This window comes from Zootoca vivipara, chromosome 15 (assembly GCF_963506605.1).
Source record: "Zootoca vivipara chromosome 15, rZooViv1.1, whole genome shotgun sequence".
In the NCBI taxonomy this organism is placed as follows: Eukaryota; Metazoa; Chordata; class Lepidosauria; order Squamata; family Lacertidae; genus Zootoca; species Zootoca vivipara.
This window is the reverse complement of record NC_083290.1, coordinates 4,885,872-4,910,937: the sequence shown is the minus strand read 5'-3', so window position 1 is coordinate 4,910,937 and position 25,066 is coordinate 4,885,872. Positions and strand designations below refer to the sequence as shown.

The following is a 25,066-nucleotide window of genomic DNA, read 5'->3' as shown; positions in this document are numbered from 1 at the left end:
GCAGTAAGCTAGCCCCGCTCGAGAGCCCACGCTCTGATTGTAACAGACTGCCAGTCTCCTGGAATGTGTAACCGAAGTCACTCGGACTCCATTGTGGAGGTTGTAAGCAATATGTTAAACTGCAATGGGCTAGCACATTAAGACAGATCCTTTTCACAGCTGTTTCTTGATACTCCAAGTGTTTGTTACACTACTCTCCATTTACTGTTTACTTTCTTGCCTGAGTGTAAGTGGGGATTCCTTAACGCAGACGCCCCATGATCTCAATAAAATTAAATAAAAAAAATTAAAACCACGAGTCTGTGCTTCAGCAGACCCACTGCTTCTGCAACAATGGAAGCTTTACCTTCCAGTGACTGCATATGAGGAATGAGTCAAACCATCGGATAGACAATTTTTGAGGGGCACTGATGGGAGTTGGGAGTCCAACACCTGGAGGACATCAAGTTGGGGAAGGGTCCCATGTGCCGGCTGGAGGTATATAAAATTATGCAGTGTGGGGAAAGTAGACGGAGAAGTTTTTTTCTACCTCTCCAATAATACTAGAACCCAAGGACTGCAAATTAAATTGAAAGTTGGACGATTCAGGACAGACAAAAGAAAAGTAATTTTGCACAAAGCACATAGCTAAACTCTGGAATTCGCTCCCACAAGAGGTACTGGCAGTGATGGCGACCAATATGGATAGCTTTAAGAGAAGACCAAACAGCTCCATATAGGATGGCTATCAGTGGTTGCTAGCAACAAAGGCTGTTCTACCTTCCCTATCAGAGGCAGTGTACCTCTGAATACCAGGAGCAGGACTCGCAAGTGGAGAAAAGGATTGTTGCCTTTCAGGCTTCCTATAAGCATCTGGTTCGCCGCTCTGAGAATAGGTGCTGGACTATACTGGCCTTATGTTCTTAAGTTATGTTTTATATCACCACAGCTTGATGATGATTGGCTTGTGGTAACACAGTGGTGGGTTTTTTCAGTGGTGGCACCAGTGATGAAACATGAGACACCTGATCAGTATTCACATCCCACCACCTCTTTAAGACACAGCTGTTTATGCAAGCATTCCTACTAGTACAAACACTATGAAAAAATTATTTTTACTTGCTCTTTTAACTGTTTTAGTTGCTACGCTTTCTAATTGGCTTATTTTGTTGTAGATTTTAATTGTTGATATTTGATGTAACTGTTTTATTGTGTATTTTAATTGTGTATGGCTTTCATACTGGGAAACCTCATAGGAGCCATTTTGGTATGTAAGTGGCCTATAAGTTAATCATCGGGCTCTGCCCAACGAGCCAGGTGGCTGAGCAGCCTCGCACCTAGATTTTTTCCGTACCAATCATCTTATGCTATATAACTCAGTTTCTGAACAGAGGCCCATTATACAGCAAAATATAAAATAATATTTCTACAGAAAATGCAAAAAGAACTATGAAGGGCAAAAACTAAAGGCTACTACAGACTGGTCACTGATAATAAAGTCACTGGTCACTGGAAATAAAAAAGAAATCACATTTATTTCTTTATTCAACGTGTCTGTGCTGTCTTTCCAAACCTCAAGGAAGTGTACAAAAATATAAGTGAAAACAAAACATAAAATTAATGAGCTAACAAAGTGTTCCTCAGTGGGGGGGGGGGGCATCCCTGAAGACTCCCAAGCAGTAACAAAGGTCAAATGAATGCACTTTGAAATCACCTGTAAAGATGAATGGTCTACCTCTAAGCAGACATCATTCCATAGTTTTGAGGCAACTGATGCAAATGACCTTGCACCCAGTTGTGCTGGCCCACAACAGAGCTTTTTCAGTGTGGGATGCACATATCTCCATCATTGTCAACTTTCAATAGGAGTTTGAAAACATTCCTGTTCACCCAGACATTTAATTGCTATTCCAGGTGATCCTGTTATCACTGGATGAAATAATGCTTTAAACTGTAATTTATTTTATAATATTTTCAACTGAAACTGCTTTTAGATGTTTTTATTTGTAATTGCTTTTAGAATGCTTTAACTGTTTTAAAAATGCTTTCACTTTGTTTTAAGACTGTATATCTGTTTACCTCCCTGAGCTCCTTAGGGAGGAAGTTTGGGGTATAAATTCAATAAATATGTTAAATTTTCATACATACATAAAGACATAATTTTATTTGCGTGACGCCTTTCCAAAGTTCAAATCATGTTCAAGGCAGCTTATGACTTGAAAAAACACACACAACTGCAACATAAAAAGAAGTCATAAACAATAAATAAAACATCAAAAAATACACAACCAAGCTGAACAATTTCCACATAAATCATAAGATCTAAAATGAAAATACAAAAACCCAACAGCAGCAACCCCAACACACACAAAAAACCAACCCACTATCTGGAACAGGAAGACAAGGCAGGGTCTAATTAAATAACCAAAGTTGGCATGACAGCCAATAAAGGAAGAAGACATCAAATAATCAATTGGAAGTGCACAGGTACACCACAAACTAAGGTGCTATTTTACTCCGAACAGATTTATAGGAGCTCCTGAATTCGGGGGGGGGGGGGAGGAAAACACGTAGGGGATGACCCACAGAATTCTAGGGCTTAATAATTTCCCACAGCATCAATACATGACATCCAAAAGACAGGTAGATTCTCAGGATTGACCTCAAATGCAACAGAGTGCACTCCAATAGGAACAGAACAGTGGAAAAGCCCTGGTACAAAGGACCACAGTTCAAGCCTCTTAACAGGTATTTTTACTTGTTCACCTGCAGCAATTAAAAACATCTCTAGGTGATCAGGCATGCTAGTTAGGCATGCTAGTTCTTTATTTTCCATGGATGTGCTGCAAACAACTAACACAAGTGTATGTGGGTAAGTGAGACAGTACAGGAGAAATGTCGGCAAGCAACTTATTTTGCTTTCATATGCAGGGCTGCCATAGTTTAAATATACAGTATAAAGATGTGCAGCTGAGCTGTGTTTAATGAACTACACCAATTGTGTTTGATGTCTTGCTTTTACTAAGCTGCCAGTCACCAGTTACGCACAAAGGTCTCTCCCTTTTTTAATAAAAAGAAAACAAAAAACAAAAACCACCCTTTTAAGATAAAAGGTCAGGCCCAAACATAAAGCTCAGTGCCCTTTTACTGTTAAATATAAATGCAATTCTTTTCAAAAAGATTCCCCCGCTCCATCTCCCCCCCCCCCTTCTTATGCAACCTATGGCTTCTTTCAACTGAACAAATATGCTTTAATTGTTCCATTGGAAATACATGCCCTCTGGGTTAAGGACTAAGAAGGATCTCCAAAACCAACACATATGTATATTCAAAGGGCTCTTTGCAAGGGCCTTGCTTCTGTAATGTGTTGTTAGCAGAAGGGAAAGAAAAACATCCGTTAAAAGGGCATATTGTCAGTGAACACCACAGCAGGCACAATGCTCACCCACTGTGCATGATCAAAAGGTAATAAGAGCAAAAATTTACCCAGGCTACCTTTATCATGGCTCTTGCTTTTGTCTCCTTTCCCTGAGCTGCAAACCATACTGTAGAGTCACTGCCAGAAGCTCATTTCAACAGAAAGGGCAGAATGAGGTGAGCAGGTCGCTGAAAGATGTTGGGGGAGGGGGGAATCCCTCAAAATGTCTAGAAAGAAATGTTGGTGCAGTGTCTGAGTGAATACCATAAATCAGGGAGGGGAAAGCTGTGGCTTTGTGTACTGTTGGACTGCACTCCAATCATCCATCACCAATTGGCCACACTTGCTGGGGTTGATGGAAGTTGAAACCTAACATCATCTTGGGAGTACAGTATCAGGTTCCCTGTCCCTGCTGTAGGCAGTAGAACACTTGCTGCACGTGCAAGGCCCCAGGTTCAATCCCTGGCACTCTCCAGATCAGGCTGGGAAATACTCATATCTGAAGGCAATGCCAGGTAGCATAGGCCAGGCTGGGAAACCTGCAACACCTCCAGACATTGTGGGACATGTAGTCCATTATCTTCAATTAACCTGGTGTAGACAATACTGGACTCGAGGGTGAAGGGTCATAGTTCCGCGGCAAGGCCTCTGTTTTTCATGCAGGAGATCCCAAGTTCAATCTGGCATCTCCAGGTAGAGCTGGGGAAAGCCATTGTTTGAAATCTTGGAGCAACCCTGTCAGACACTGTAAATAAGGCTGAGTAATATGAACCAATGGCCTGACTCAGTATAAGGCAGCTTCAGATGTTTCCTACATTTTATTGAAGCAGTGAGGGAATAAATGTGAAATGCTTGCTTACTTTTTTCTTTTCTTTTGTCATTCCATTCTATTCTCCCATTTTAGGAAGAGCCCAGCAGCTTTGGAATGCCTTCAGGATATTGTCTTCAAATTAAGTACATGAGAACATGAGTCAAAATGCAAAAATAAAGTAAATGTTGTGACTAAGGGCAGTTTCACACATTACAAAAGAAATTCATTAGATCACAGTCAGAGGACACACCCACAGCTGCCTGATAAGCATACCTGCAGGATGCATGTGATTACCAACACGTTACTCATTTTATGAACAGAAAATTTAGGGGTACTGGGATTATTCAGACCATCTCCTTTTCTTTCTCCATGCCTGCAGTGTTCCCTTCCTGCACTTCCGAGGGATGCGAGTGCCCAATATCACACCAGCTGAATTCTGTCTTAATAGTGTGGAGCATTCCTTACAAAGAACTTCTCAATCACAAATGTCAGTCGTCTAGAGCAGGGGTGAGCAGACTTCAAGCTTGTAAGAGCTACTTTGTTTTTTCCTATAACTCCCAAGGTCTACACATTAGAGCCAAGTACAAAATAGGCTAGGCATGTGCTTTAAGCAAGGCACCTTCAAGTGTATTCCAGCCCACGAATTTGTTTTCAGTGTCTGAAAAACAGCTCTCAGCCCTTTCACAAAAGACCAACTCCTGATTCCTCGTGCCCCAGCAACACCCCTAATTTTGAGTTGGAGCTAAGGTTATTGCTAATTTTAAACCACTGGGAGTTGGGAATCCTTGGTGATCCACTGCCAATCATTCAGAGATCTATCTTCTGCCCAGCCCTGGTTTAGAGTAGCAGTGGGTAGACTTCACACTTGTAGTACCGGTATCTGAAGTCCATGATAGGGACAGAGAAACACATGAAACTGCCTTATACCAAGTCAGACCGTTGGTCCATCTAGCTCAGTATTATCTAAACCAGTGTTTTTGAACCACTGTTCCGCGGCACACTAGTGTGCCGCGAGATGTTGCCTGGTGTGCCGTGGGAGAATTACTTTATATATAGTCAATATAGGTACAGAGTTAAATTTTTTAACATTTTCTAAGGGTGGTGTGCCTCGTGATTTGTTTCATGAAAGAAGTGTGCCTTTGCCCAAAAAAGGTTGAAAAACACTGATCTAAACCGACTAGAGGTGGCTCACCAAGGCTCCAGACAGAGGGATATCAAGAAAAGGCACCTTTAATCAAGTCTGGTATTGCTTTATTGTGTATATAAATAAATTAGACGCAGAGGCCCTAAATACACTACCATAGCAAGGTATGCACCCACCAGTTTTTTTGCTGTTAGGACATTGGAGATCAGTGACCATTCTCTTGGTAACTCTGTGCTGTACACTATGAAACTTGTTAAGACAGACAAAATAAGCAGATTAAATGTCAAACTTAGTTTTATAAGTTATTTATTTTTACCTACCTCTCATCTGTTGGTTATTTATTATTTGTAGCCCTAACTTCTACAAAATTAATTTTTAAAAAAGAAAATCAACTTTTGGGCTTTAAGGCACTGAAATAGTTTTGAAGGATCAAGCTTTAGTTTTGAAGGATCAAGCCTACCCTACAGATTGAATATGGTTCGGTGCCGAGTTTCATTATCAAAAATCCATCCACCTAATTAAGTGCAGCCAGTTTTTTTCTCTTCTGGCTCTGTAGTACCAACCTGAAATAACCAAGCCCTTTATCTACAATATGATTAAGAACTGGATTATAATTAACTTTTTCATTAGTCCAAGAGTCACTTTAAACAGATTTTGAAACCTGAGTCTTGTGAACTTTCACATTTTGAGCAGACGACGCGACGAGCTTATTATGCTGCATATTTTGGTCATATAAGGTTTACAATACAGCATCTGCAAAGGAAGAAGTGGCCTCAAATTCTGACATTTTACAGGAAGATACATGTGTAACTGAGCAAGGTGTTCACCAAACTGGAGGGACACTAATCACACAATTATAAGGTTTGCAAAGGAGGCACCCCCACACTCCTCCAACCCTTATTTATACTTCTCTGAGTCAGAACAAGATGCCATGTGTTAAATTCAGCAGAGGGGGGACCTCTTGATACTTTCAGAAGCACAGGGTATGGACGACCAAGGGAGTGCTTTCTCTGTGGCAGCCCCTAAAAACTGTGGAATTCCTTCCCTACCAAAGTGTGCCTAGCACCATCATTTTGCCAGAAGCAGAAGATACACCTATTTATCCTGGCCTTGGTGCACAAGTTCAGGTATTTTTGTGGGACGCATCTCTTCTGTTTCATTTAACCTATATTATTGCTGCTTTTGTTTGGAATGGTTTTATTTTTATAACTGCATAAACCACGGATATTGTAAACTGTAAAAAACCAAATGTACTGTATTTTATTACATTACAATTAGAAATCAATAAAAAATACAATATATAAAAAGAAGCAATGAAATGTAATAAAAAAACATACAGCATCTAGCACAATTGCAACAACTGGCAGGAAATCATGAACTGGGCTGCCAAGTCTCCCCCTCAGCAATTTTCAAGTCATCTGAGGAGGGCATTTTGGGAACTGCTTGCATAAACTGTTTTAGTTGTTTTTTAGTGTGTGGTCATATTGTTCAAATCCACCCTCTGACTTCATAGTGGAGGGCAGGTTAAAAAATCAAATTAAACAGATAAGAGGCCCCTGTTTCTTCACACCAATTTTAAAAAATAAGAGTTGTGAATGATCCAAAAAAGCACAGCCACACACAAGTCCAGCCCCTCTACAATTTCAAAAGTTCAATTTACCTAATAAATTGTTACACTCAGGTTCATGAATGGAAACTGCCTTAATAAAACTTCCACTTCAAAGCAGAAACCGCTTTCTGCTACAGGTGGCAATTTTCCTTTACTCTTGCTCTATAATCCACAAGCTCATTTTAACAGGCTAAAGTGCTGCATACATAAATATCACTAAGTTGTGGTTTATTGTCTCTCTCATATATATGGGAGAGACAATAAACCACAACTTAGTGATACATATATATGAGAGAGAGAGAGACCTGTAGTTGCCTCAGCAATCACGGATTTTTGTTGTAATTCAGGAGAGAACTTGGAAGTTTGATGTTGTTCAGGTTCTTTTGAAGGGTTTGCATCTGAAAACCAACAGTGCCCCCTGCTGGGCTCCAGAGTTCTTTACAATGAAATGCCACAGAGTTTGGCAGATTTTAAATTCTACACAGCTTTTCTGTACACTAATACTAATAAAATTTATTGAGCACTGTAACAGATATAGGTCCTCTTCTTTTAAGCAAAAAACTTTTTTTGTTAGTGATGAGCGCAATATAATTTTTTAATCCACTGAAATTATTGAGCATGAATAAGTTAGGTACATTAATTTCAATGGCTCTAATTATTAGTAAATCTGATTGAATAGCAACCATCTGTCTAGTAAAGCTACAATGAGAATGGTTGTTATTCCGCCTATGTGTACACACACACACACACACACACACACACACACTCCTGCCCCACATCATGTAGTGCAGTGAGGTGGTAGAATACAGATTAAAAAAATGCTTCCCTGCAAATATTTTAAAGAGCAAATGTCATCTCAGAGTGATATATATCAGAGTGGTTTAGAAGATAAATCAGCATACAACAAAACAATAAATAAAACCAGCAATGCTCAACCAAAGAAGAAGCCTAAAAAAATGTTAAAACCCAGTAACAAGATACAACAAAAACCATCAATTCAACAAGTACTTCTCAAAGGATGACCAAAGAAAAACAGGTATGTCTTCAGAGCCTTTTGAATGTGCTGGTAATAATGGGGCTGCCAGACCCCAGATGCTAAAGCATTCCAGAGACATGGAGCTACTACAAATAAGGCCATCTCCAATCTCCTAGCGCCCACCAATCTAACTGCTGTCACAGCAGGCAGGTGAGATGGGCCTCCATTTCTGATCTTAAAAATCGGGAAAACTGATATAGGTGCAGCAGACTTTATAACTTGGGTCCTAATCAATTAAGGCTTTAAAGCATAAAACCAACACTTTAAAGGTTAAAGAAGCCAGGGAGGGAAGGAGAAAAGCCAGGGTGTTGTATAGTGTTAGACTAAGACAGGGGAAGGTAAAGGTAAAGGGACCCCTGACTGTTAGGTCCAGTCGCAGACTCTGGAGTTGCTGCGCTCGTGTCGCTTTACTGGCCGAGGGAGCCGGCGTAGCTTCTGGGTCATGTGCCCAGCATTGACTAAGCTACTTCTGGCCAATCAGAGCAGCACACGGAAATGCCGTTTACCTTCCCGCCGGAGCGGTACCTATTTATCTACTTGCACTTTGACAAGCTTTCAAACTGCTAGGTTGGCAGGAGCAGGGACTGAGCAATGGGAGCTCACCCCGTCACTGGGATTTAAACCGCTAACCTTCAGATCGGCAAACCCTAGGCTCTGTCATAAAGCTCTCACTGGGAGCATTTGGGCCAGTAACTATTTCTTAGCCTAACCTACCTCACAGGGTTATTGCAAGGATAAAATGGGGAGTGGAGATAGCTGTTTAGATCACTGTGACTTCTTGGAGGAAACAATCTAGATAGATAGATAGATAGATAGATAGATAGATAGATAGATAGATAGATAGATAGATAGATAGATCAGGAGCCATTCTTTCTGCCTTCCCAGAATGCTCTGCATTCCAATCAATACACCTACACTGTGTTAAACAAAACAAAAAAATTACACAAGTGAGAGCTCAGTAGGTGTGTCATATATTATTAAAAGTTTATACATTGATTCACAGGGCCAGATTTTTCTGCTGACATGCTTTCAGTGAAGGGGAAAAAATCAATGGAGTTACCTTGGCAGACAATCTGACCCATTTGCATTTAATGGAATTTCAAAATTATTCAGTACTTAAAGAAACGGCTTTAACTTGGAACGCTATTTGAGCTCTGATTAATAAATCACTTAAAATTGTTTAAAAGATCTCCCCTCCCCAACTGGTTTTAAAAGCTTACAAGATTCCAGTGAAACAAGCATAAATATTACACAATAATGTAAAAGAAAGGCCCCTTCCATTGCTTTCCATAACACCCAAGACCATAGCTGCCAAGTTATCCCTTTTTTAAAGGGATTTTCCCTTATGCTGAATAGGCTTCCTCGCGAGAAAAGGGGAAACTTGGCAGCTATGCCCAAGACCACGTGCTGCATTTACACACCCACATCATGTCACTTGGTCACCAACATTTTGGTGACTCTCGGCCAAACACCTGAGCTGTCTCCACTGAAAAGTATTACTTTCCCCAGCTGATTTTAGGATTCTAGATGATACCTTCAATTATTTATTTAAAGATTTATAAACCACATTTTCATATGAAATATACATATATATGCACATCAGTAAAAGTTAGTTGGACAAAGAATCTCTGGCTTGAAAGGCCTGTCTGAATAGTAGTGTTTCTAGAAGGCATCTAATAAGGAGCAGTAGTGGCTTCTGACAAATATCTGTTGGCATGTGGGAGTCAACAGGACCACCAAAAATGTCCCATCTCAGAAATTTGCTGGAGAAGGAGGAAGGGGAGAGAATGCAAACCTTGGAGAAGGCTAGCCTTGTTTATGTCTGGTTAAACCACAGTTTAGTAGGATATCCAAACGTATTCTGTGTGCAGCTAATGCCTGGTAGAAGCCAGTGTGGCTCCTGGGTAAGATTCTCATCAGACAAGGGTTGGGCCTTCAGTGTTCTCCATGGTTTGGTGTGATTTACCCAAGCCTCAGCTACACATGCACATGCACACATCATCCTTTCTTCACATGTGGTGATTCCCTCTCTCCTTTCCTGTTCTGAGGCAAACTATGGTTTGCCATTTTGTCTGAACAAGAAGAGATTTTTTTATAGAAATAATTGAATTTTTTTGTTTCACTTCAAAGCTTGGATGAGAGCCTGGGCTGTTGTGCATTCCAAAGGGACAGGGTTTATCTGAAGTCACTACTTGTGAAGCAATTTTGCTGAAGGAATCCCTATTGATTTCCCATAACCCTCAACTCCACTAAAGAAGGACGCTAACTATAGAAGCAACTTAATTGTGCAGTCACTGATTTTCAGTTAGACACTTACAACAGCAACAATGAAAATCAATACAAGTTGCCCAACTTATTAAGTCATTGTGGCAGCTGAGGTCATTAACTCACAGCACATACAAAAAGTAAGCACTTACTCATGTCAGTAATAGTCCATGCGCTTGTTTAGCTGTTCCTATCACCCCTTCAAGAGGAGTCGTAAAACTATCTCTTTCGCATAAAAAGAGCCAGCTCAGGCAGAGAACCAAACTAGGCACATGCCTGGGGTACAAAAATCTCCGGGCCACCTTTTTCAAACATACTTTTAAAAAAAGAGACAGTATGAAGAATGTGTTCAGAGGCAGCATTTTAAAAGTGCTGTGAATTGAGTTTTGACATAACAAAAAAGCTGGCAAAAATAAGCCAGGAATTCCTGAACTATCCACAGTGAATGCCTCAAGCGCCCCAATATATAAATAAAATCGAAAGGTTCTGTGAGTCTATTAAAGGGACCCCTGACCATTAGGTCCAGTAGTGACCGACTCTGGGGTTGTGGCGCTCATCTCTCGTTATTGGCCGAGGGAGCCAGCGTACAGCTTCCAGGTCATGTGGCCAGCATGACAAAGCCGCTTCTGGCGAAACAGAGCAGCACACAGAAATAGGTACCAGAGCGGTACCTATTTATGTACTTGCACTTTGATGTGCTTTCGAAATGCTAGGTTGGCAGGAGCTGGGACCGAGCAACAGGAGTTCACCCCATTGCGGGGATTCGAACCGCCAACCTTCTGATCGGCAAGCCCTAGGCTCTGTGGTTTTAACCCACAGCGCCACCTGCGCTGACAAAAATAGGCTGCCCACTGCATCTTTGCCTGAGCCAGCATTTTTGTTCTCCATCTATCCAATAGTCTTTTCAGGGGGTAAGCTATTGCCTCCCATCTCTACGGCAGGAGCAACTGAAATACTGAATTGCTCTCTCAATACAGTGCACCTAAGAATTACTTGACATCAGAAATGGCTGCCTATTGTATCTCCACTTGATTCACTGCACTGGGCTTGCCTTCTTCCAAGTAGGAAGAAGGCAAGCCCAAGAATGACCAGGCATTCAAAAGGAGGTGAGATAGTAGTAATGGGGGAATTCAACTATCCTGATATTTGTTGGATGTCCAATTCAGCCAAGAGCATAAGGTCGAACAGATTCCTCACTGGCCTTGCAGACAATTTCATTGTCCAGAAAGTGGGAGAACCAACAAGAGGATCAGCCATTTTAGATCTGGTCCTAACCAATAGTGATGACCTGGTTAGTGGGGTAGAAGTGGCAGGATCATTAGGTGGGAGTGATCATGCTCTTCTGGAGTTTATTGTTCAGCAGAAAGGAGCAACCAAGCATAGTAAGACTCAAATCCTAGACTTTAAGAAAGCCGACTTCAGAAAACTTAGGGAAACGCTGGGTGAGATCCCATGGACAGACTTACTAAAAGGGAAGGGAGTTCATGATGGTTGGGAGTTTGTTAAAAGGGAGATATTAAAAGCACAACTTCAGGCAATACCAATGAGAAGGAAACATGTAAGGTGCCTAAAGAAGCCAGGGTGGCTATCTAAAGAACTTTTAACTGAGTTAAGATTTAAAAGGGATATGTACAAAAAATGGAAAAGGGGAGAAATCACCAGAGAGGAATTCAAACATATAGCCAGCACATGTAGAGACAAAGTCAGAAAAGCTAAAGCACAGAATGAACTCAGGCTCGCCAGAGAGGTTAAAAGCAACAAAAAGGGCTTTTATGGGTATGTCCGTAGCAAAAGGAAGAACAAGGAAACAGTGGGGTCACTTAGAGGGGAAGATGGTGAAATGCAAACAGGGGACAGAGAAAGGGCAGAACTCCTCAATGCCTTCTTTGCCTCGGTCTTCTCCAAAAAAGAAAACAACGCCCGACCTGAAGAACATGGAGCAGATGTTTCAGCAGGGGAAACACAGCCCAGAATAAGTAAGGAGGTAGTACAAGAATACTTGGCTAGTTTAGATGTATTCAAGTCTCCAGGGCCAGATGAACTACATCCAAGAGTATTAAAAGAACTGGCAGAGGTGATTTCAGAAAAATTCCTGGAGAACAGGCGAAGTTCCAGCAGACTGGAGGAGGGCAAATGTTGTCCCTATTTTCAAAAAGGGGAAAAGAGAGGACCCAAACAATTACCGCCCAGTCAGCCTGACATCAATACCAGGAAAGATTCTAGAGCAGATCATTAAGCAAACGGTCTGTGAGCACCTAGAAAGAAACTCTGTGATCACTAAAAGTCAGCATGGGTTTCTAAAAAATAAGTCATGTCAGACTAATCTGATCTCATTTTTTGACAGAATTACAAGCCTGGTAGATGAAGGGAACGCTGTGGATGTAGCCTATCTTGATTTCAGCAAGGCCTTTGACAAGGTGCCCCATGATATTCTTGTAAAGAAGCTGGTAAAATGCGGGCTAGACAATGCTACCATTCAGTGGATTTGTAACTGGCTTACTGACCGAACCCAAAGGGTGCTCATCAATGGCTCCTCCTCATCCTGGAGAGTAGTGACTAGTGGGGTGCCACAGAGTTCTGTCTTGGGCCCAGTCTTATTCAACATCTTTATCAATGACTTAGATGATGGGCTTGAGGGCATCCTGAGCAAGTTTGCAGACGACACCAAATTGGGAGGGGTGGCTAATACCCCAGAGGACAGGATCACACTTCAAAATGACCTTAACAGATTAGACAACTGGGCCAAAGCAAACAAAATGAATTTTAACAAGGAGAAATGTAAGGTACTACACTTGGGCAAAAAAAATGAAAGGCACAAATACAGGATGGGTGACACCTGGCTTGAGAGCAGTACATGTGAAAAGGATCTAGGAGTCTTGCTAGACCACAAACTTAACATGAGTCAGCAGTGTGATGCAGCAGCTAAAAAAGCCAATGCAATTCTGGGCTGCATCAATAGGAGTATAGCATCTAGATCAAGGGAAGTAATAGTACCACTGTATTCTGCTCTGGTCAGACCTCACCTGGATTACTGTGTCCAGTTCTGGGCACCACAGTTCAAGAAGGATACTGACAAGCTGGAACGTGTCCAGAAGAGGGCAACCAAAATGGTCAAAGGCCTGGAAACTATGCCTTATGAGGAACGGCTTAGGGAGCTGGGTATGTTTAGCCTGGAGAAGAGAAGGTTAAGGGGTGATATGATAGCCATGTTCAAATATATGAAAGGATGTCATATGGAGGAGGGAGAAAGATTATTTTCTGCTGCTCCAGAGAAGCGGACACGGAGCAATGGATTCAAACTTCAAGAAAGAAGATTCCACCTAAACATTAGGAAGAACTTCCTGACAGTAAGAGCTGTTCGGCAGTGGAATTTGCTACCAAGGAGTGTGGTGGAGTCTCCTTCTTTGGAGGTCTTTAAGCAGAGGCTTGACAGGCATATGTCAAGAATGCTTTGATGGTGTTTCCTGCTTGGCAGGGGGTTGGACTGGGTGGCCCTTGTGGTCTCTTCCAACTCTATGATTCTATGATTCTAGGAGGCGCATGCAGACTGAATCACAGAAAGAGGTTGGGCATTTTTCAGGTTGGCAATCACTTACTCATAACTGCTCCTTTTTAAAAAATAAAAATAAAAATAATATTTATAGATTTCCCTTCCTCAGAGAGCTCAAGGGGATGTATATCAAAATACAGCAAACTAAAAACATAATAACAAATAATTAAAACAGATAGAAAGTTTACTCCTGAGCAGCTACCGGTATTATCAGACTGCAAAAGCCTGGGTAAATAAAAAGGTATCAAATGGATGTTGGAAAGCCAGCAACACGGGAGACACAGCTCTAGGGGGATAACGTTCTTAAAATAAACTTCCTGGGGGTACAAGAGCAAAGCATCCATCCACCTTTATTTTTGAGCCAAACCGTGCTTCCACTATTAGAAGGCTGGGAGGCACTGTGGTTAGTGAACAACAACAGCAAGTGGTTCCGAGTATGAAAGAAACAATTACGATGCATAGAGTTATAGAAAAGTGGCAATTCTCTTTCATTATATTTATTCAATATAAAACGGTTATCAAATAACATTCAGGTGTTATACACCACTATATAACCTCCACAAGAAGAAATGTCGACTATGAAATGCTAGAAAGAAAAAGGACACTTTCTTTAAAACAAAACAAAACTGTACATACTATAAACATCAAAGGCCAGAAAAACTGAAATAAAAGAGCACAGGAGAGATGCAAACTCTCAAGCAGGGGATGCCTTGAATACCAAGCCTGCCAAGGTCATTGCTGGAGTAAGAGCCTCTTAATGTTAAAGCACCAGGAGGAGGAGGAGGTGGAAAGGGAGCTACAGCTGGGCCAGCTAGAACACCTGGGTTCTCATGTTCAACTCTTCTGCAACAACATACGGTAATTGGTCTTTGCTTCTTGAATCCAGAACTGCTGTACTTACTGTTTTGAGAGAGAAAGGGAGCGATTTTTCAGAGCACACAGTTAAATCCCCATTTTTCTTCTGCCGGTAAACCTCCAGAGCGTCAACTAACTGGGTTCCTTGGGACAGCCGGTGCCGTTTCCTTGCCTGTAAGGAACACCCAACATGCCTGTAAAACTCAGGTAGGAGGCACAATGTCTCCTTTTAAGCCAGTGGCTTTTCAAAAGTTCCTACATTGATGGGATTCCTTTCCCCAAGATCTGTCTGCTATGGAACCCCTGCACACTGCAAAGTATTCTAGGCATTTGCTAGAGGACAAAGAGTTCACATCGAAAAGTGGCCAGGCCAGCTGGATGTTAGAATGGTCCTGTATCATAAAAATCCAACCTAGAATGTAACTGAACCTCCGTAATAGGGAAGACATGAGTCAGACTACTGACATGTCTAGTTTGCTATTGTCTCTGCCATTTGGGTCTTAAGTTGCTGAGCTAGGACCCAACTATAGCAGGCGTGGGAAACTCGGGCATGGGGGCCAAATGCACACTCCAGGCTTCTCTATATAGCCCTTGGGACTCTCCTGAAGCCACACAACCCTCCCCCAGACCATAACACTCTCCAGCCCTGTTATTGTGTCCTTTAACTGTGATCATGCTTCATATTTGCATGGATGGCTGTATTTGTAGAAAAACTTTTGAGTGGCTGGAATGTCATCTACTCTGCGAGAAAATCCATCTTGCCCCATCAGTTTTGGCCTCTGTTCCTTTCCATCCTCAAGTAAGTGCCCACAAAGTGCCCCAGTTTTTTGCCAACTCTGTCCTAGCTATGATGAACATACATTCTAACACAGCTACAATTTAAAATGTTTGGGGAATAGAAAGGCTGCATGCTTAACCAGTAAGATCAGGGATGAGGAATTTCTGTGGCCCTCCAAATGTTGCTGAGCTACAACTCCCATCACTTCCAGCAAAGAGGGACCATAGTCAGGGATAATGAGAGTTGTAGCTCAGCAGTATCCGGATGAAAAAAATATAAACTAAATTTTACATCAACTGAATTTTAGATTAACAGAAATTATAATTGTTGCGAGTCAAATGGAACAACATTTTAAAACCATTTTAGCTCTGGTGTTGTATCAAGGCATGAAAAACATAAAAAAGATGGCCTGTCTTTCCAAAATGATTAGCAGGTTTCATTCATTTTATGTCCAGTTATCTCACACTTTCTCCATTATCTCAGAAAGTTATCTTTTTGTGATATGCATTTGTCTTTACATTTAGTCAGTTGATTAAAAGGCAGACAATAAATGAACACAAACACTTTTTAAAAAAATCAGCGGACAGCCCTCAAATAAAGCACTTTAATTTTAAGATATGCCTGTAATTAATCCTACCTTGTAAATAAGTTCCCAAAAGTTAATAGTCTATTTAAAAAAACCAATTATTAGCCCATTGGGCACTGACAGGGGAAGAACATTGAATTGAATTTAAATGCTGAGAACAGAGGCAGTGGCTTCTCTCCTCATTTCTATGAAGGGTACAAAGGGGAAACTGAGGGCCCATCTACACTTCCACTAAGAAGAATGGGTTCGAGTGGTTTTCTGCTTATCCCATGCTTTTTGGACACAGTTTGCAGGAGTTTTCTGTTTACCCGACTGCTTTCCTGGGGAAAACCCAGTCTGCAGCGCTGAATTGGAGCAAGTGTCAAAAAGACTGTGTTTTCCTGGAGGAAAGTGATGGGACAAGTAGAAGCCTGGATTAACCCTGTATGTTCCATCCATCCTCCGCGAACCTGCTCATTCATCTGCATGCAATTCCTGGTCACTGCAAGCAACCAGACTAGTGCTTAAATACAAGGCTGAACTAATAACGGCTTCTGTGGGAGAAACAGCCAAAAACAGAAAAAGCAATCAACAGTCTGGTTTGGGTTGTGACTCAGTCCTACTTATCTGTACAGTTTTAATTGATGTGCTGATCCATAATTGGACTGATGGATACCTGAATTAATTTTGCTAGCAGCAAAATGTACTCACCTGCTGGTCTGTTTCTAATGAACGAATCCTTTTCCTATCTACTATAAAATCATCATCTCCATCTTCATGCGAAGATGCCTGCTTCTTTGCAGATAGTTTGGAAGCAAGTGTGGTTCTTGAGATTTCATCTGCTATGGCAACATATAAAATAGAAAATCCCTATTATTTAGCCACTGTAGAAAAAACAAATCACTACGAACACGGCAAGAAAAAAAAGCACCGCCAGCTACCCACATTATAACAAAACTAGCACACAACAGCACATTAGAAAAGAAGTGAAATGCTAACATTTATAATTGAGCTCAATATTATAACCCAAAGCTAGCACACTCCTCTGCTGGTCAGCAGAAAGACCACTATGGCTTCCCCTTCCCCAACTGCTTTGTTATGAATTTCTAGCTCCATCTGCACTATACATTTAAAGCAGAATCATACCGCTATCAGCCCCCTAATACTCCTCGTAGAGCTACCATTTGCAGAGTGGTTTAATAGTCAATCCCTCTTCTCAAAGAAGGCGGTGAACTGTAGCTCTGTGACAGGAATTGGAGCCTCCTAACAACTCTCAGCACCCTTAACAAGTTGCAGTTCCCAGGCTTCTTTAGGGAAGCCATGGATGTTTAAAAAGTTATGATGCTGTTTTAAATGTGTACAGTGGTGCCTTGACTTACGAATTTAATCCGTTCCGAAGGCACCTTTGTAGGTCGAAAAATTCATAAGTCGAAAAGCACCATTGGAAACGCGATTTCCCATACGAATGCATTAGAAACGGAAAAATTCGTAAGTTGAAGCAAACCCATCTAAAAATTCGTAAGTCAAAAAACCCTATCTAAAACCGCTGCGGTTTCCGTTCGGATGTCGAGAAATTCGTAAGTGTGCGGCCATTTGCCGCATTCGTAAGTCTAAAAATTCGGTTGCCAAGTCGTTCGTAAGTCAAGGTACCACTGTAGTGCAGATGAGGCCTCTGTCTTGGGCAGTTTATACAGACTCTACTGCAGCACTGTGTGTTCCAAGGTTTCCACAGCTGGCCGACCACATGGACACTAGTGCTGCTCCAAGGGAATCCCTCTGAATTGTCCTAATATCACTGAATAGATGCTAGAGAAGAAACTATTCTTTATTGAATCTCATAAAAACATTTTCCAACAAAAGCTGGAAGCCAAAATAAAAAATAAAACAACCCTTCAATCCAACATTTTTCATGTCTCTGCTGTAACATTCGCAGCTCCTAATGTAACATTGGGGAATCTGACCCAAATTAGGTTTACCAAGCCCCTCCATCCCATTTGGCAAAAGGGCCAAGCCACATCTAGCTACCTCTATCACAGGGTTTCCCAAACTTGGGTCTCTAGCTGTTTTTGGACTACAGTTCCCATCAACCCTGACCACTGGTCCTGCTAGCTAGGGATGATGGGAGCTGTAGTCTAAAAACAGCTGGAAACCCATGTTTGGGAAACCCTGACCTAACATCAGGTATGGGACAGGCAAAGTCACAGCTGCAAACAGTGCCAAATAAAAGTATGGAACTTCTACAAGTTCCAGATCAGAGTCATTCTGCACTTTCAAGAAATAGGTCCTACACTTTGAAACTCCCTGCCCATTGATATTAGGTTGGCGCCTTGATGTTTTTTGTTGTTTTTTTTTGTGCCTGCTTAAAACTTTTGTTCCAGCAAGCCTATCCACACATGTAACTTCAACACTGTTTATTGTAACTTCTTAAATGTCTTATGTTCCAATAAGGGTATATTTATTAAATAAACAAACAAACACAAGCAGTGACTTAAAAAGAGCCATTCTTCTTTGCAGTCCCAGCTTTACCTTTGGTTCCCTCCCTACTGGGCAGCTTTCAGAATGAACTGAAGATACTTAGGAGTTTCTGAGTGTCTCAGATTCCTTCCAAAAACAGTGACAGGGAAAGGTGCCAAATGCAGAAGGCGCACTCCCAACAGTTACTGTGCAGTCGTGAATTCTTTCTTCCTACACCTGACTTCAGCTGACTGGCAGGGGGGTCTGCCCCGCCCACCTGTCAATACAATCTGCAGAGGGTTGGGTTATTTTCAAATCCAATCCTCCAGCCAAAAGTGGTTCCTTACAGGGATCCTAATGCAGCAGTTCTTATATTACTGCCCTTCATCTGAGGATCACAGGGCGGCTTAAAATATAAAAACACAAAAGTTCATAACCTAGTAACAAATGAAAACAATAACACACAAACATACGGTTTAAAAGGCCATGGTACCCCACTTACTATCCCCCTCAAACGAAATTGTGAATTGGACCTCAGAAGATACTAACCCATATGTCGTGTTACCAACATATCTGACCAATAATCCCCACTTTTCCTTTTATGGCCACCAACTATTGTAAAGCTTCCTGAGCTAATTGCCTGGAGGCTATATCTTACAATGGGTCTTTGCAAGCTTACGCTTGAAGGACATCAGTGCTGCACGTGCCCTTCAAAGCAGTCTAATAAACCTTCCAAGAAGTGGTTTGAAAATTACCTTTGTTTCTTGACTTGGTTCCACTTTTCACAGGTGTCACCATTCCACTGTTGGGGAAGGAATAAGATGTGCCTTGGCTCACTGCTACACTGTCCTGGTCCTGAGTTGCATGACAGCGACAGCTGCATGGCATCAAGGTCTCTGGTTTCTTGCATTCCTTTGAACATTGCAAGTCATCAAGTGGTTTGTCTGGAGAGCAAATAGGGGAATATTATTCACCTTCTTTTTAAAACTCCAAGAAAGAGGGAGCCCAGTGAAGATCACCTTGGGACCTGATCTAGCTGGACTTCTTCCCACCACATCAAGAGTCACCCACCAAGAAGTGTTCCAGGAGAGAGGGCTCATGGTGTCATTTGCATGCTGTGACACAGAAAGGTGTGTGTTGGGAACAGTTTACATCAGAAAAGTTTCCAATGCCACAGAGCAGTGGTGGGCAACATGAGACGCTGAGGCCAAATTCCTGCCAGGCCTGCCTATTTAGCCCTTGGGAGTTTCCCAGTCTAACTCGCACCCTGTCTGCCGGCTACATCCCTAATAGGCCCTGCTTCACACTCTCCTTGAGTGCTTTTACTAAGCAGGAATGTATCCTTGATTTGTAATAGTGCCTCTTGCTTGCCTGGATGGAGGGTGGAGAGATATACATGGTGTGTGGGTATCTATGCAGAAACCTCTGACTCCCCCACCCCCCCAGTCACACCAGATGCTGCACCCACTGGCATATCACACACACACTGAAGCTTGCCCATGAGGGAACACAGTCCTCAAGCTCAGAAAAGTTCCTCAGCCCAATCTTACAAAATTATCTAATTTAGCATGCTTATTTTACTTAGGTGGAATCTAGATAAAAGCACTCTGAAAATGCTTTTTTTTAGAAAAAGCGTTTTGAAAAAATATATTGAGTTTTCCATAGGGCTCATCATCGCCATCTAGTGCCACACTGTATATTGCACTTAAAACACACTTCGTAATCACAGCTTTTAAAAAACAGTACCCCCAGCTGATTTTTGCCCCAACCCAAATTTGACCTGAAATATTGCGGAGAATTAAAGCACGCTTAATGTAATTTTTTTTACTAGAACTTTAATTTAAAGACAAGAGTATGTACTTCCCTTACACCAAAGGGAGCACAAAGGTCCTCAGAACTGTTGACAAGCAAATACATTTTAGAAACCCAAAGAACTGTGCTGACTTTCATACTTGCTATGGATAAATCCCCTGAAAAATATGAACTTCAAATTCAAAACTATCAAGCTGGCCTAATATGGTATTTGTAATCAGCAACCATTCATTGTTACTAATGATCACGTGAAAAGCATTTTCTTTTCCCTGCAGAAAAAATGAAGCAATGAAAAAATTCCGCTCTAAATCACTGATGTGGCCATCATTATCAGCACAGCCCTTGATTGGTGGGTTTGGGGAGTGTAGCCAGGAATGCTTTGATTTGCAAACCCCTCTGGGATTTTAAATTTAAAATTAAGCTCAGTATATAAACAAATAAAGTGTGTTTTAACGTTCCCAAGCTGAGCAGATATAGGATAAGGTGGCCATTCTGCTGGTGCAGCAACAATGCATCTACTACATCAGGACAGATAAAAGAAAGTGCTTTTTTTGCAGCAACATAGTTAAATTATGGAATGTGCTCCCACAGTAGGCAGTGGCGGCCACCCGCTTGGAGGGTTTTGAAAGAGGACTGAACCAATCCATGGCTATGAATGGCTACTAGCCATCATGGTTATGCTCTGCCTCCATGGTCAGAAGCAGTAACGTTTCCGAATACCAGTCACTGGAAGCCACTTGGATCCTGGTTGCAGGCTTCCCACAGGTAGCTGGTTTGCCACTGTGAAAACAAGATGCTGGTCTAGATGAGCTATTGGCTTGATCCAGCAGGCTCTTCTTAGACTCACATTACACCCCACCCCAGCATACCTGGGCTCTGCCCATCAATGAGCTCAAATTCAAAATAATTGAAGAGTATTTGGGTGGCAGCTCTAGTTATCAAGCAATGAGAATAAGGTAACATGCCCAGACTGGACCATCGTTATGCACTGTGGTGAGCTCAGACCTTACTCAACCTCTTCATCCTTGGAAGGTGGAGCTGCTTTTCCCTCAGATCGTAATTCCTTTTGTGCCCAGGGACCCCACTGTCCTCCTGAATTGTATGCTAAACATTGCAGCAGAACTCAATAATGAATAAATGACAGCCAACAGCTACTTGAATAATTTACAGACCCAGGAAAACAGACATCTTCCAGCCAACTGGGCCACATAATTTCAGGCAGCCAACTAGGTATTTCCTATGAACAGGGTGACCAGAGGCAAAGGAACATGGGGAGATCCCAGTGCAAATTCAGACCATTGCTCCATGTAGCTTGGTATTGTATTCTGACTGGTAGCAGCTCTCCGGGATTTCAGGCAGGGAGTCTCTCCCAGCCCTATCTGGAGATCCCAGGAATTGAACCAGGGATCTTCCACATGCATACCAAATGCTCTATGGCTCTTCCCCTCCAAAAAAAGCCAGGGTGGCTCCTGTACCTTTGAGTAAAAGAGGAATTTTCAGCATGAGAAGTTGTTGGGGGGGGGAAGCCCCATCCTCCCTTGCCCCCAAACACCTTCAAATGCCCTGATGATCAAATACTGTCGCCTTTCTAAAATAAGCACAGCCCTGCAGACGGGCCTCTCTAGGGAAGAGACTCCAAAACTAAATGGCTTACCGTAAAGTGACTGTTGCCATGACAATGCAGAGCAAAGCAACGCCAGGCTTTTCCCGCTTCCAGTAGGACTCTCCAACAGGCAGTGCTGTTTGGAGTTGAGCCCCTTCACAATCTGTGAGTAAATAAATATAATAAGCACAGGGGATTGTAAACCATCTTGAGTGAATGATATTTGTGCAGTAACATTTATTTTAAAATAATATCATCTGAAATATCCAGCACATCCTAAGCAAATATTTGCTCATCCTGGAGGAAACTATTAGGTTGCAGAGGGTATGTTTTGTAGGTTCTGATAGTTGCTTCAATAAACCATAGTCCAAACTAACTGCAGTTCCTAGTACTGATGTTAACAACAAACTATGGTCATTTTACTAGGAAACTGAAGAGCAGAGAGGAGTGGGAAAGACTCATACCAAAAACTCCAGCAGCTTTTTCACACCCTGTTTCAGAGCAGGATTGGAGAACCTGTAGTCTGCAGGTCAAATCAGAACCAGCAGATGTCCCAAATCGCCCATATTCCCCAACCCTGCTCACCTGCCCCTCACCTGACCTCATATGTGTGGGACAAATGAAGACATGGCTGCAAAGAAACAATCAGGAGCCTTATAGATGAGCAAGGCTTGCTGTAAGTGCCAATCAGTGCTTAGAACACATCCCCCAGGGAAACACTTTCTTTGCCTGCAGTTTGATTGTAAACTACTATGTGGGGACAAAGAAGCAGGGTTAGCAAGTTCTGTTTCTTTCACCAGCACAATTTGATTTCATAGGGCAAAAGCTTCACCGGATGTGAGTTGATGGACAGGTGGGCAGTCCCACCCACCTGTCAAAGTGGCCCAAGGGCATTAGAAGAAGTCTGAATCCAGCCTGCCCCAGTTTAGAGTTATGTCCAAACCAGACCAAGATATGAGCATTATTGCAAATTTCATTCTCAGTTCTGTAAACGTTTCTAATTGTTTTGGGCTTGAGGTTTGCATTTGAGAAGCAAGCAAGCAAGCAAACAAACAAACAAACCCAAAAACAAAACTCAACCATAAAACAAAAATTTTAGAAAACATTTTAAAATGAATGTTTTAGAAACGCTTGAGAAAGCTGATTTACTTGGCTCTTAACTACAAATCTCAATGCAATGAATTAACTTACTGCATTCATCATAGCAAGCTGTGAAGGGTATGCCTTGCAAGGGAAGAGAATTTTCACACCTCCAATGGTGTATTCTGACGCTGATGAAGTCATAACCACAATTGAGTTTTCAGTATTCTTGATTAAAATCTGCAAAATTAAAAAAAGCAAAGCCGTTCTAAATGATGCACAGGATGCCGCAGGAACATGGCAAAAGCCACAAAGAATGAGAGAGAAATAAATGCAAACTGGTTCCTACTAGTAAGACATTTCATTCAGAAGTTAGACCAGGCATCCCCAACCTTTGGCCCTCCAGATGTTTTGGCCTACAACTCCCATGATCCCTAGCTAACAGGACCAGTGGTCAGGGATGATGGGAGTTGTAGTCCAAAACATCTGGAGGGCCAAAGGTTGGGGGTGCCTGAGTTAGACCATTGGTCCATCTAGCTCAGTACTGTCTAAAATGACTGGCACTAGCTCTCTGGGATTTCCGACACGGGCTCTCTCCAAGGCTGACCTGGAGATTCCAGTGACTGAATTTGGACCATTATTTTCCTGTGAAGCATGTGCTCAAACACTGAACTTTTGCCCCCCACCTAAAAATAAAGTTTGTGTCCTCATGCCTCTGAATAAAGGGCTGAATTACACAGGAAGCTGCCTTACACCAAATCAGACCATCAGTCCATGTAGCTCTGTATTATCTACACTGACTGGCAGCAGTTCTCCAGGATTTCAGTTAAATATTTTTCACAATCTTACCTTCTTTGTAAACCACTTTTAAGCTTTATTTACAATTAAATGGTATACAAATTACTTACTTACTTATCAACCTTTATTAGGCATTTTACAAATAAAACCATAAAAGAGAAAATCACATATAAGAGCCTTGAAATATATAAAAAAGGCAGCAGTTGGCTACATAGACTAATTGTATATGTATGTATATATATATATATATATATATATATATATATATATATATATATATATATGGTTCCAGATCACCCAAAGGAGGGGACAGCACACGTTGATGGAGCGTACTGTACAATGGACAATGAAAGAGAATATGCTCTACAGTGTCCGGGATATTCATAAAAACATCTGCAAATTATGTTAAAATATAATAGATAGTAATTAAATTTCTGTATCAACCTTCCTCTCAAGATGGTACACAAGAAGGTAAAATGCAAAACAGCAATAATAATGGAAAGCAATCAATTATTTCAACAAAACCACTGTACCAAAGAGTAACCACACAAAAAACCAAGAACACTTTTTTTTTTAACCTGCTGGTTTGATTGTAGCTATGAGTTTCTGGCTTTTGTGTGTCTGTGTATTAAAAAAAGAAAGGGATTATTTCCAAAATGTGCCCAAATGGATGTTGTTGTACCCTAAGATTTAATCTCCTAGAGTTTTGGGTTGGATGAGGCTGGTGAGGGGGCCTTTTCCTCATCACCCCCCCCCCTTCAAAACTGAAGGAAACTTTGTGCCAGAGGAAATTAAATTTCTATTGCACCCTTCCTCTCAAAGGAGTCTAGACCAACCAGCAACACTGCATACCCCAAAGTGCCCATAAAATATTTCAGGCCATCTTTGTGCATAAGGGTAATAACAAGAGGTTCGGTGTTTTTGGTTTTTTTTTTAATTCTCCTTACAGAAATGCTTGGTTATTTTTTTATATGAAGAATCAAAACACTCAGACGTGTCTGGTTTTTTATCTTTAGTGGCTTGTGAAATGCTCAGTATCAGGCCATGGAAAGTAATGTGCCTGACGAACTTAGGTCCATTGATTTCAATAGGCTAACACTCAAAACTAGAACTTAGTTGGATTCACACCTACTGTATAGATTTGAAGCATCGCCGTTTAATAAGTAACAGCAACCAACTGGTGTTGTAGAAAGAAAAGCAGGGGAAGACAGCCAATTTGGTCCCACTCAGCCATACCGGTAGCTGGAGGAGACCCATTGAAATGAATGGTCCTCAGTCATATCCACGCATTTCAATGGGGCTACGCGGA

The 25,066-nt window shown here is 41.7% G+C and overlaps 1 protein-coding gene across 2 annotated transcripts in view; it reads right to left on the bottom strand.

Moving 5' to 3' along the window:
• BRIP1 (BRCA1 interacting helicase 1) overlaps positions 1-23,195 on the bottom strand; it is a 110,680-nt gene extending 87,485 nt beyond the window's left edge. Inside the window, exons 1-5 of one of the 2 annotated variants that reach the window (XM_060283117.1) lie at positions 23,071-23,195; positions 21,931-22,042; positions 19,220-19,408; positions 16,722-16,852; positions 14,714-14,839 (exon numbers count right to left, since the gene is read on the bottom strand). In XM_060283117.1, the coding sequence (XP_060139100.1) occupies positions 14,714-14,839; positions 16,722-16,852; positions 19,220-19,408; positions 21,931-22,042; positions 23,071-23,163 (651 nt within the window). In that variant the 5' untranslated portion in view covers positions 23,164-23,195. The remainder of the gene's footprint in view (positions 1-14,713; positions 14,840-16,721; positions 16,853-19,219; positions 19,409-21,930; positions 22,043-23,070) is intronic. The other variant, XM_060283118.1, reaches the window with a different exon arrangement.
• Positions 23,196-25,066: the final 1,871 nt, after the last annotated feature.